The sequence below is a fragment of the Cynocephalus volans genome, chromosome 10 (assembly GCF_027409185.1).
Source record: "Cynocephalus volans isolate mCynVol1 chromosome 10, mCynVol1.pri, whole genome shotgun sequence".
NCBI lineage: Eukaryota > Metazoa > Chordata > Mammalia > Dermoptera > Cynocephalidae > Cynocephalus > Cynocephalus volans.
This window is the reverse complement of record NC_084469.1, coordinates 77,927,431-77,941,192: the sequence shown is the minus strand read 5'-3', so window position 1 is coordinate 77,941,192 and position 13,762 is coordinate 77,927,431. Positions and strand designations below refer to the sequence as shown.

Genomic DNA, 13,762 nt, shown 5'->3' with positions numbered 1-13,762 from the left:
GAGTATTTGCCAGCCCTTATGATTTATTAGACCTGGAAATGCAATAGTTGTTTCCTTTAAATAGATAACATCTTTATTCCACTGTGTCCTACTTATTTTGAACTGCTGTTAAACTCTGTTGTGTATTTAATTAAAAGAATTTTTTTTTATGATGAAAGATTTGGTTGTTTTTTTCACCTACATAATTACATTGAAGAAAAAAATTTTAATAGACAAGTTTTGGTACTTTTGTACACCTTATACAGTATCTGTTTAGTTTTTATTATTATTATTATTTACATTATTTATTTTATTTAAATATAGATGGTCAACTAATGGAAGGTGATAAAATTTATTGGCCTACTCAATCAGCTTTAACTACACGTTTGAGGCGTCTCATCACTGCATATCAGCGTACTAATAAAAACAGACAAATCCAGCAGATACAACCAACTTTCTTAGTACCTACCAGTGTAATGCAGCCTCTTTATGAAGAAGCCACTCTTAATCCTAAAATGGCAGCCAAGATAGAAAGACAGCAGAGGTAAGACCATAGCACTAAAGTTTTAATATATAGTATCTAAATATAGTTGTTATTCTACAGGCTGTCAGGGTGTGATTATCATGTTTTGAAAATATACATAGAAAAATTGGTCAAAGTAAAGTGCGTTGTGCACATATACTCACATATATATTCACAAATATAGTAAAACTAATACAGATTATTACATCTTATACTTATCAGCCATACTTCACATTTAATCATTCTTTTGTCGTGTTTAAGTACCCTGAGGTATTAAAAAATGAAGGTGCAGAGCAAACTCAAGAATGGAATTAGGAATTGAACAGAAGTTTAAATTATATGAAATAAAGTTCATTCTATCTTATTTTATATTAAGACATTTTATGAAATATAAGAATGTATAAAAGGCAAGTCTACCTCTGCTTTAAACAGAAGATGAACCCTTGGAACTACTGAAGTCAAGGGGAGCAAATTGCAAGAGACCTTGTTAAAAAGACAGGCAAATTTCTCTCCTAAAAGCTTTAACATCTCAAAAAGGATAGAGCACATGGAAAAGAATAGCAATGTTTAGCAATAACCTGGCTTCCTTGTTAAACCTGGGTCCTTGGATGTTCTCTGGAAGATAAGTCATTGTTCTTTTGATTCATTTGCAGCACATTCATTGTAGCCAGAATTTTTTAGTCAGTCTGAAAGTTAAGATTTTAGCTATCCTAGCCATAATTTTCAAATACTACTATCTCTGTAAATACACTGTTTTGGTTTTCTGCTGTTGCAGCATAGTGACTTAAAATGGCGTCAATTTTTTATTTCTTTTGATTCTTTGAGTAAACCAGGTGGTTCTTCTTCTTCACATTGGGGTTATGAGACAGCTGAAAGAACCAAAGTAGCCCTGTTCACATGGCTGGCAGTTTGTACTAGCTGCGAACTGGGAGCTCAGATTCCAAGGGGGATCATTCCAAGTAACAAAAGTGGAAACTACAGATTTCTGAAGGCTCAGACTCAGCAGTTACAAAGTGTCACTTCTGCCACCTTTTGTTGGTCAAAAAAAGTCATAGGGCAGCTCAGATTTAAGGGAAAGGGAAATAGATTCTACCTCTCAATGGGAAGTGGCAAAGAATTGGTGGCCATCTTTATCTACCACATACATTTTCCCTTATTCTGTCAGATCTGGATTAATCATCTTAAAATAGTAGTTTTATCATGGCATTGAATGGCCCTAAGTTCAAAGGTCTCTTCAATTTAGGTTTTAGCATGCATTTCTAAGTTTATCCACTACTGTTTCCTCAGCCAGAATGTCCTACTTGCTGTTTATTCAGTACTGTAGCTCATGTTGTTCTTATCATCCAGAATACCCTTCTTTCTACCCTTTAGTCCACACTTAGCTCATTCTTCAGAGCTCAGCACGTGGCTCATCTACTCTATTAATTTTTTTTTCAACGAATCTATCTCACACTATTGCCTCCATTTTCTGAACTCACATAGTACTTACCTAAATAAATTACTCATTTGCCACAGTAATATATTGTAATGACAGTTATTTTTTCCTGTTTATGCCTTGTCTTTCTAAGTTGTAAATTCTTTGAGTGTAGACCGTGTCATATTTTTTTGTGTCCTGTGTAGTCTTTCAATTTAATTTTTCTTTTCCATTCCTATTCTTGTCACCCAGGTCTAATGTTCATATGATTTGATGGATTTCCCAGGCTATTTTTAAATTATGATTATGTTAAGCTTCTTAATAATTCACTATGATAAAATTGGCCCTGTAACATTTTTCAAAGGTCTTTCCCATATGTTTTTTTCTCATTTATACAACAATCCTATGAGTTAAGCAAGGAAAAGTTTCTACAAATAGAGACTGAAGTTTGGAGATCTGTGGTGTATGATGATAATATTAGCCTCTTAAAGTATCAGAAGCTTTCAACAGAAGGAAGATTATTTTTAGCCAGGTATTTAGAGTGTTTCGTAATCTGACCCCAACTCTATCTTGCTTTGTCCCCAATAGGAACCATATCCTTGTTAATCTGGAATACTATTATCTCCCCAAAATACAAAGTACTTTCTACTTTGCTTATTCTGTGCCCTCTTCCTAACATCCCCTTCCTAACCTTAGCCTTGCCCCATCTGAAATGCCACTTACTCTGTGATGCCTTTTATGATTGTTAAAGTCTCAAGTGATCCTTCAATCTTCTGTGCTCTCCTAAAATTCTTGGTTTCTGTAACTCATACGACTAAAAACATGCTACCTTATATTATAAATGTTTTTGAAAGTTTTTTATCTTTTTCCTGAAGGGCAGGGTCATCTTATATAATCTTGTATGCTGTGCATATTTTCTCACCTAGTAATTGTGCAAAAGAACTATTATTGTCTAAAGGAACAATGTATACTAAAAGAAGTGTGGTTGGATAGATGAGTCAACTAGCATTTAAAAATATATTTACAAGACAATAACCCTGAATTTATCCTTTAAAGTCTTAGATACTCGAAGTTTTTTAAGTTTACATTATAGTTATTATATTCAGTATTAATAAGTATTTATTTTAGTGACCAATGTGGTTTTTTAATCTGATTCAAAATAGATGGACAAGAAGAGAAGAAGCTGACTTTTATAGAGTCGTATCTACATTTGGAGTAGTTTTTGATCCTGACAGAGGACAATTTGATTGGACAAAATTTAGGGCTATGGCTAGGCTACATAAGAAAACTGATGACAGTTTGGAGAAATATTTGTATGCATTCATGTCCATGTGTCGGAGGGTTTGTCGTCTTCCTTCCAAAGAAGGTATGTGTACATATTTTTTCCTTGTTTCAGTCAAAGAAGCAATATCACTAAAATTCAGAACTTTCCAGTTCCTTTTATGTGAGATTCCAATACTATCTGATTCAAAATGTCAGCAGTTTTTCAGAATTGTAAGTAAATTATGCTTAAAGATCCTCTGAGATCTAAAGAGAATAAAGATACACACTGAGTTTTAAGAAAATAGCTAGCGTTTAGTGATAGATTTATGATTAGGAAGAGGTAGAAGATAAAGGATAGCTTTTGGTAAACAGAACTGACCTATATTTTGAATCCATCCTATAGGAACTATGCTAGAGGGATTATTTACCTGAATAATTTTGCAAGGAATGAGGCCCTAACTCATAAGACATTTTTTAAAATTTCATAGGAAAGATCTTCACCCAGCACCATCTTCAAAAAAGACAGCTAATCAGAGGTGTTGATGTTCAGCTAAGGAACTGTTCTGAAATGAATTTCAGTCTTCACAGCGCAGAGAAATAGCTCATCCTGTTAGCAGTTCCTCTCAGTAATGCTATGTTTTAAGCAGTTGTCTCTATTCTTTGTTGAATATGATTTCTTACTACTAAACCCAGTCGCCTCCTATTTCTATTTCAGAGTAAAAATATAAATTGTTTATAAAAGGACTTAAATTCCATGTGGGTTTCTTTACTTGTTTTAATTTTATTTCCTAACAGATTTTTTGTCAGTCCACTAAACAGAGTAGCCAATCACTTGATTACCCAAACACCGGGTAACTCAGGCAAGGTTTCAGTCTGCTTTCAGGTCTGCTGTAAGACAATAAATAGGTTTAAAAAGACAGATAAAATATTGTGTCTTTCATTATTTATGGCCAAGAAGCCCTCTTTTTTTTTTTTTTTCTTAATTCCCATCAGCAATGTAGTGATTGAATAAATTCATCACTTTTGGTTCTAGTTTTAAAAGAAAAGGGAAAGAGTTAATTACTAAATAATCATTGAAAAGGTTGGGCTTCCTTGTTAGAAATGTGAGGTTTTACTTAAGATCAGAGTTTCCCAAACTTCTTCACTTCACAGCACCGTTAATGTAACAGTGATTTTTTTCCCCAGTACCTGAGGCCAAAAGAAATACTTAACAGTTCTATTTAATGAATAATTAGATCCAAACAACTTAAGTGTTTGTGTCCTAACAATCTAGTAATTATCTGAAAACATATAACGTATATTGATAGAAAAAATACTTCTGTTTCTTTCTTAAATAACCACAATTACGTACTAATGGTATGTGTGCACCTGTTAGGCATTGTACAACTTCTTAAATCTTGGAAGTAGACTGGATACTTCCACCCTTGTTTCTTGTCCCATATTGATTTTTGCATGGTCCTTGACTTTTTTTTTTTTTTTAATTTTTGTTTTGAACTACTTTTGGACTTACAGAAAAGTTGCAAAAAATGTACAAGGAGTTTCCATATATCTCTCATCCTGCCTCTTTTAACGTTACAATCTTAACACAACTAATTATAGTGTAATTATCAGACTAGGAAATTAATGGTAGTACAATGCCATTAACTAAACTAAATACCTATTTGAATTTTACCAGTTCTTCCATTAATGTCCTTTTTTTGTTCCAGGATTCCCCCCAAATTGTATTTGGTTGTTCTTACTCCTTAGCTTCCTGCAGTCTGTAACACATTCTTTGTCATTCCTTGTTTTTCGTGACCTTGATACCTTTGAAAAGTATTGATCAGTTATTTTGCCATATATCCCTCAGTTTGGGTTTGTCTTGTGTTTTCACATGATTGGATTGAGTTTATGCATTTTTGGCAAAAGGACCACAGAATGACATGGTGTCAGAATGTAATACCATGGTATTTGTGATGTCAACTTGAAGATGTTGACTTTAATCGCTGAGTTAAGGTAGTTTATGCTGCATTTCTCCAGTTTAAAATTACTATCGTTTCCCTATAATTAACAAATATCTTGAGGAGCCTCACAAATCCTGTTTCTCCTCAAACTTTTACCCATTGATTTAAGTATTTATAAGATACTAAATCTTGTCTGCAATAGTTTTTACTGTGGAATTCTGCTGCAATGAAGTACCATTTCTTCTCCTTCATCTATTTACTTAATTATTCATATCAGTACGGATTCATGGATATTTATTTTACTCTACAGGTTACAATCCAATACTATCATTATTTTTTGCCCACATTGTTCTAAATTTGTCCATTAGAAGCTCCTCAGGTTGGTCCCTGCATTATTTCAACAAGTTCATATCTTTTTTGAGCACTTCCCAAGTGCTAGTAACCCAGCTTTGCAAAGATATGACCTCATCAGAAGGAATGTAGCATGGTCTAATGTTGAAACTGAACTACCTCAAGCTAGTAGATTGTACAGTGTTTGACAGATGTGCCTGTGTTTCCCTTGAAACTTAAAAAAGCCCCTGTGAATTCACTGTAGTGCCCTAAGTTATCTCGTGTAGTCTGAGATACACCAACTTACATTTGTTTATGGGGTGTCATTTAACAGTTCTAATTTGTATTTATAAGTGACTTCGAGTAAATGTTTTTCTCTTTAAGACAGGTGTTAGTAAAAGCACAGCCATAAGAAAATTCTTAAGAGTAAATTCCGGGTTATATTAATGTACTTCCAAAATAATCTTATGTTTTACTTAATTTCAGAAGATTCATTGTTTTATGTTACATGATTTTTAGTACTTCTTTTTAAAACTTAAATTTCTCCTCATTTTAAATGTTTTTTAAAAATTCTGGAAACTGTACAATGACATTGAGTAGAAGTACATTTTAGAAGTTGCATTATTTGTTTTAAATCTTAATGAAGTACTTTTGTGGTTGATATTTTTGTCCTTGTTTCAATGTAGAATTGGTAGATCCAAATATTTTTATCCAACCAATCACAGAAGAACGAGCTTCTAGGACTTTGTATCGCATTGAACTTCTAAGGAAAGTACGGGAACAGGCCCTTCGACATCCACAGTTGTTTGAACGCTTGAAGCTTTGTCATCCGAATCCAGATTTACCAGTCTGGTGGGAATGTGGTCCTCATGATAGGGATTTGCTTATTGGTGCTGCCAAACATGGGGTGAGCCGAACAGACTATCACATTCTTCGTGATCCTGAACTCTCATTTATGGCAGCTCAAAGGAACTACAGTCAAAGTAAGATGGCTCATTCAAGGACTTCTACTCCACTTTTACAGCAATATCAAGTAGCACTTTCTGCTTCTCCTCTTACCTCTCTGCCTAGGCTTCTAGATACTAAAGGTATTATTCTAGAGGATATGAAAGTTAAAAGTGAAAACCTTAAAGAGGAGCCTCAGTCTTCTGAAGAAGAATCTATGTCTTCTGTGGAAACCAGGACACTAATAAAATCTGAGCCTGTAAGTCCAAAGAATGGTGTTTTACCACAGGCTACTGGAGACCAGAAATCTAGTGGAAAAAGTGAAACAGACAGACGCATGGTTGCAGCCAGAACAGAACCCCTAACTCCAAACCCAGCTTCTAAAAAACAGAGAGTCCACAAAAGAGGATCAGAATCTAGTTCTGATTCTGACTCTGATTCTGAGAGATCATCCTGTTCTTCCAGATCATCATCTTCTTCATCTTCCTCCTCTTCTTGTTCCCATTCTCGATCAGGCTCTAGTTCTTCATCCTCATCTTGTTCTTCAGCATCGTCTTCATCCTCCTCTTCTTCCTCTTCCTCCTCCTCATCATCTTCATCTTCATCAGAAGAAAGTGACAGTGAAGAAGAGGAAGTCCAAAAACGAGGTATATGCATAAAGAAATTTTGCTATTTTTAAGACAACTTTTCAAGTGAAAATGAAAACTTAACTGGAAACGATAACTTAAGCATGCTTGAAATTATTAATTTTATGTGTAAAACTTAGAAAAGCACTATTGAAAAGGAAACTAGAATTACTGGACCAGAGTCCCTATTCAGTATTTGAAGCATTGCAAAATAGATTAGTCAGACAAAGGAACTAAAATTTTTACAAAATAGCTTTATTTCTTTGTGAATGTCTTAAATTTAGTATTATATTTTTCCCTAGAACAAGTTGCTTAGTAAACAAATGAAAGATAGCAGTCACCAGGTGTATTAGAATAAACAGACCAACAACTGTATCATAGGCCATACTTGACACTCAGAAGATATACGATAAGAACTACAGTTTGTCAGCAGAGTAGTGGTGTTAGGTTGGTCCTCTTCTGCAGGTGTCCTTGCACTAGTCCAACAGTTCAAATGCAAGGAAATGAGTCAACATCATGCGTGTGCAGGAGCCACAATCTCTTATAACAACTCCATAGGGATAACTTTCAGGGTTGCCACAAGGAACATGCCCAATTCTAAGAATCACCTCATTTAGAGAATTATGGTATCTCCATCAGGTATTTATATAGTCCTCCCAGTCCAGATGAAGTCTACCTATAAGGAGTCATTTTAAAAGTGATAGGTGCTTGGGCCGAGCCCGTGGCGCACTCGGGAGAGTGCAGTGCTGGGAGCGCAGCGACGCTCCCGCTGCGGGTTCGGATCCTATATAGGAATGGCCGGTGCACTCACTGGCTGAGTACCAGTCATGAAAAAGACCAAAAAAAAAAAAAAAAAAAAAAAAAAGTGATAGGTGCTCTATTGTATTCTAGATTAATTTTTTTACTTTTTTTAAAGCTTTTTGTTGTTGTCGTTACTTTTAATTTTTTCATTTGTGAATATTTATGAATAATCATATAAGATTTTTAAAGTATATATAGTAAAATTGTTGTATGCAGTCTTTCTTAAATGGTTATCATTGTTCTTAGCAGAAGGTACCCCTCACATGAAAGCCTATGATGAAGAAAGCATTGCATCACTGAGCACTACCCAGGATGAGACCCAGGATAGTTTCCAAATGAATAATGGGACACCAGAGTCTGCTTACATCTTACAAGGTGGATACATGCTGGCAGCCTCATATTGGCCAAAGGTAAATGAATAATTTCTTCTTGGGAAAGTTCACTTTTTAGTATTTTTCTGTTGCTTTAATGATAGATGTTCTTATTTTGTGGAAAAATAGGGCAGTGTAAAGTGTAGGTTTGCATTTTGGTGTTCTACTTAAATGTGTGTGCTTCTTAACATAACCTTAGAAAGGTTTGAAGTAGAAAGATAATGTTTGAAATAAAAGATAATGGACTCTTACATTCAAGTTAATATTGAAGTGGTTCTTTATGAAAAGACTCAGCTTTGAACTGTCTCCTCAAAGAAATTACAATAGCTAGTTGTGACCTAGAAAAAAGTTCATTTGAGCACATGTACAAACAGTGGTAGAAAAAGCTAAGATTGAATTCATACAATTCTACCATGAAACTAGACTAATGTAGGAAAACTTACTTTTAGGAATGAGATTGGAAAGTGCAGGAATGAAGGATTCTGTGCTCTTTTGTATACTCCTAAGTCGTTTGAATCCTTTATAAGGAACCTGTATTACTTTTATAACTATAAAAACAAAGAGTAGAAAATTGTCTTTATGACATAATATTTTTGAACTTCACTAAAGGGAATTTGTACTTGAATAACTTCTTACAGAGTTGTAATATGTATGTGAGAATACATATGCATGCCACACACATATGTCGTACCAAGATTAAATTCATCAAGGCTCTTGGGCTATTTGATCTCCAAAGGTCTGGCCTAATTATTAAAATTATACTTTGATGTTGCATGCTTTTCTAGGATCGTGTGATGATCAACCGGTTGGATAGTATTTGTCAAACAGTTCTGAAAGGGAAGTGGCCTTCAGCTAGAAGAAGTTATGATGCTAACACAGTGGCTTCTTTCTATACCACAAAACTGCTGGACAGCCCTGGAGCAGCTACAGAATATATTGAGCCCAGTGTACCCACTCCCCCAGGTGCCGGTGTTAAAGAAGAACATGATCAATTAACACAGATGTCAAAGGTGAAGAAGCATGTACGAGAAAAGGAGTTTACAGTGAAAATCAAAGACGTATGTGTATTTTTATTGCCCTAGGGCCTGATTGCGATTGCGGTGTGCAGCATGCTTTTCCTGCAAATGGCTGCCTGCTCTTACTCTTCTTCCTTCACATACTTGTTTCCTGGTATTTGGATTGTTTTCTTTTTGATATCCAGGTTTATAGACTTGAATATTCTACTAGAGAGATCGTCATTAAATGTTTCTCTCCCTGTACTACTGAAAATAGTTCTTCTGCTGATCAAGATGCTTTCTTAAATAGTGTGAAAATTTCTAACTGTTTTGGTTCTTTTATATAATATTTAAATGGTATGTCAGTGTCCTGTCTGTTTTAAACATCTAGCATGCTTTTTTATCAGTAACGTTTAATTTTTTAGTATGATTTTCGAAGCATAATTGATTACTCTGTGTCTCAAATATGGGTAATGTCCTCTAAAATGTCATATGAATAATGTACATAGAGACATATGTCTAAAGCTGAAAATGTTACAATGTGCTAAGAAAACTGTACCTGGATTATTTTTTTTCATTAAGATAGAAAATGTCATATTCACTATAGAAATTGATTTAAAATGTTTTATTCAATTGATTCATCAGTGAGAAGAGAACTTCATTAATGTTTCATGGTTTTTACTTCACTTTAGGTAAAAAAATTTCTCTTAATATCCTGCAGTAAGGTTTTTTTTTTTAACAGTTTCTGCCTTAATAATGGTATTTGTTTAACAGGAAGGTGGTTTGAAGCTGACATTTCAGAAGCAAGGGCTTGCTCAGAAAAGGCCATTTGATAGTGAAGATGGTGCTCTGGGGCAACAGCAGTACCTCACACGGCTTCGGGAGCTTCAAAGTGCATCAGAGACGAGCCTTATTAATTTTCCAAAATCTATGCCAGTATCAGGTGATTATGCAAATAATAATTGTCTTGGTATAAAATATTCCCTATCATTTCCAAGTCCTCTTTTATAAGTTCTTATAATAAGAATTCATTTTTACTTCAATGTTGGTACCTCTCTTAAGCCTGTAATCAATTTAATTTTAAATCTTAATCAATTTTTATTGGAACTTTTAATATAACATTTTAAAGCATAGAAGGCAATTTCATATTATGGGCTTGAATATTTAGGTAGAACTTCATTTTGTCAAGTAACTTTATACAGATAAAAGTTAAAACAGTGTTTCCATATGAATGTATATTATGAATTAAAAAACAAACATCTAAATCACAAATTGATGGTGATAGGTACAAGAAGTTAAAATGAGAAGTTTTAACTCATGTTTGGTCATCTGCTGGGCACTTGTTTCTTCTATTACTCTGGAGTGGGCTAGAGGAGAAAGACTTCCACCTCTATTTGTAGGATCCGCTGGTGATTCTTCTTATATCAGTGCAGTCGAGCATGAGGTGGGCTCTCTGTAGGTTGGCCCTAGCCTGTGGTGGTGAGCTGTCCTTGTGGTGGCAGTAGGTGTGGCGGTGGCTGTGGTAGACCACCTTGGCTCCTGCTCGGGACAGGGGCAGACCTTTCCAGGGATCGGGTCTGGGCCCAGGGCAGCAGTGTGTGGGACATCGCTCCCCTAGGCTTCTGCTCAGGCAGTGGGCCCAGAAGCTTTAGGAAGATTTTAGAAATAAGAAAGTCAGGCATCTACAGCATACAGGAATTATTTATGACTGATCTCTGAAGGATAATCTTTTATCCTAATGGAATATTTGCAGGAACAAGGTGCTTACTACCTTAAAAAATTCTTTTTATGTTAAGCAGCTTTAATTGTCAGAAAATTCCTTATTTGGAAGTAAATTTTGCTTGCTATAGTTTCCTCTCAGTGATTGAAGTTCTGTCTTTAAAGGCAACACAGTGGGCCAACCCGGTGGCGCACTCGGGAGAGTGCGGCGCTTGGGAGTGCAGCAGCGCTCCCAACGCGCGTTCGGATCCTATGTAAGGATGGCCAGTGCGCTCACTGGCTGAGCGCGGTGCGGCCAGTCACAAAAAGGCATAAAGGCAACACAGAATTAACCTAGCTCTATGGCTACATGATAAGTCTTAACATTTTGAAAGCAGTTATCATATCTCTCCTTGAAATTATCTATATTTCTCCTAAGCTTTTAACAATTTGAATCAACAAATATTTATTAAATACCTAATCGGTGCCATGTGCTGTGTGCTCTATAGGTATTAATGAATATATTAGATGTTGTTTTTGTTTTATCTAAGTCTAGTTGTACTTTAATTTATCTGTGTCCTGCTTAAAGTGCAGTATCAAGAATTGAGAATGATACTCAAGGTCAACTGAGTCTCAGTGTGTGGACCACAGTATACTAATCTCCAAATATTCTAGTTTTAAAGCAGATGAATGACTTCAGTTTCCTTTATACCTTCTTTGTACACTAGGATAAGGACTCTTTCAGTATTCTACTAAGTCTGGTCACCATACTTGGAAACATTTCAGAATTCCTCCTGTGCATGTATATAGTGTGTGGAATTCCTACAATTTGGGAAAATAATGTTTTATTAGAAGTGTTGTCTTGAATTGATTGCTGTTTCCAATTGCTGCTGTTACCACTTTTTAATTACAAATTAGTTGTTTTAGCTTCATCAGCATCAGTTTGGTCTCTTGTGGATTCATTAACCATTCAGTGTAATTTTCCAATTATTAGACTTTCACACATGTATGAATTGCAGTTCAAATATGAATCAACCATACTTCTACACTGAAATATAAGTACCCCAAATTATGCTTTACAATGATAGTTTTGTTATTAAAGAGCTCTTTTTTCACCAGAAAATGGGAACAGATGGGGAAGATAAGCTGTGGACTCTTTTGCTCAACATAAGTGAGGTTGAATAATATGACTGCTCTTACCCTGATAACTCTTACAATGGGATTGTTACTTCTGTCATCTGAATATTTTATTGCTATTGTACCTAAATTATTGTATGGCCTTCACCTATAAGTAATTCTTTGGCAAATAATACTGTTTTTATTATGAGGGGTCTTCACACCTAAATACCCATCAACGGACAACTAGGTAAGGAAAATGTGGTATATAATACTCAATGGATACTACTTTGCCAAAAAAGAATGAAAGTCTGCCATTTGCAGCAACACGGATAAACTTAGAGAAAATTATGTTAAGTGAAATAAACCAGGCACACAAAGAGAAATATCACATGTCCTCACTCATAAGTGGGAGCTAAAAAAAAAATAAACAAATACGTAAAAAACAAAAGAAGAAAGATACAACAATCACAATAATACCTTAAACTTTCATCAGGAGAGAACAGAAATGAGGTTACCAGAGGTGAGAAAGGGAGAGGGAGAGGAGAAGTTAGCAAGAAATTGGTAATGGGCCACAAAAAATGATCGCATTGTATAATGTTGAATACACTAATTATCCTACTTTGAACATCACATATTGCACACAGGTGTTGATATTCAACGTGATACCCAACAGATATGTACAATCTATTGTGTTTCAATTAAATAAATAAATAACTAAAGTTCATAGAAGGGTTCATATTATCTTTTAATTCCATTTTCCACAAACTTTTTGAAGTACACTTGTAATATCAATAGTAATTGTAACACTGGTTTTGGAGCTGTACAAAATATTTAAAAGTTTCATATAGTAACACTATATGTAGTTATTATCTAAGCATTATGTCTCATCCAACTTAATACCTGCAAATGTGAAATTTGGATCTGTCTTCCTATATGACTTTTGGGAAATCTGTTAACATCTTTGAGCCTTACTTTTCTTGTTTGTGAAATGAGGGATGGGGGAAAGGAGAGAGGTGATGTTGAGTGGATTAAATAAAACAACTATGTAAAGTGGCTGGCAAAGAGCATGGCACACAGTCAGATGCTAAACAGATGTTAAAATTAGGTACTCACAGATTTTAGCATTAGATGTTTAACAGAGGTTATTATTGAAATTATTTCCTAAGGCTGTTATATTAGTCTGTTTTGTGTTGCTATAACAGAAATACCTGAGACTGGGTAATTTATAAAGGAAAGAGGTTTATTTGGCTTATGATTCTGGGACAGCTGCATCTGGCACAGGCCTCAGGCTGCTTCTACTCATGGCGGAAAGCAGCAGACAGCCAGTGGGTACAAGCAGATCACATGGCGAGAGGAAGCAAGAGAGATACAGAGAGGAGGTGCCAGGGTCTTTTAAACAACAAGCTCTCGGGGGAACTAATAGAGCAAGAACTCACTCATTACTCCCCCTCCCCCAAGGAGAGCATTAAACCATTCATAAGGGATCTGCCCCCATGACTCAATCAGTTTCCAACACTGCCACATTGGGGACCAAATTTCCACATGAGTTTTGGCCGGGACAACACATACAAACTCCATCAGCTATGTCTTTTTTTATTTTTATGTGATTACTCCTCGAATTTTATCCAAAAGCCTTGAATAAAGATACCAGATGTAATATAATTTAATTAGTAAAGGAGGATAAAATAGCATAGATTATAACAAGAGGATAAAACTTAAGAGCCCATTTCATAAGCTGCCTGGAATAGTATGTAAGGG

The 13,762-nt window shown here is 35.2% G+C and overlaps 1 protein-coding gene across 13 annotated transcripts in view; it reads left to right on the top strand.

Moving 5' to 3' along the window:
• CHD9 (chromodomain helicase DNA binding protein 9) overlaps positions 1-13,762 on the top strand; it is a 179,429-nt gene that overhangs the window by 151,034 nt on the left and 14,633 nt on the right. For 4 of the 13 annotated variants that reach the window (XM_063113136.1, XM_063113144.1, XM_063113135.1 and 1 more), the window contains 7 exons: positions 304-523; positions 2,281-2,448; positions 3,080-3,282; positions 6,136-7,041; positions 8,068-8,231; positions 8,978-9,250; positions 9,962-10,130. In XM_063113136.1, the coding sequence (XP_062969206.1) occupies positions 304-523; positions 2,281-2,448; positions 3,080-3,282; positions 6,136-7,041; positions 8,068-8,231; positions 8,978-9,250; positions 9,962-10,130 (2,103 nt within the window). The remainder of the gene's footprint in view (positions 1-303; positions 524-2,280; positions 2,449-3,079; positions 3,283-6,135; positions 7,042-8,067; positions 8,232-8,977; positions 9,251-9,961; positions 10,131-13,762) is intronic. The other 9 variants (XM_063113142.1, XM_063113147.1, XM_063113140.1 and 6 more) reach the window with 7 other exon arrangements.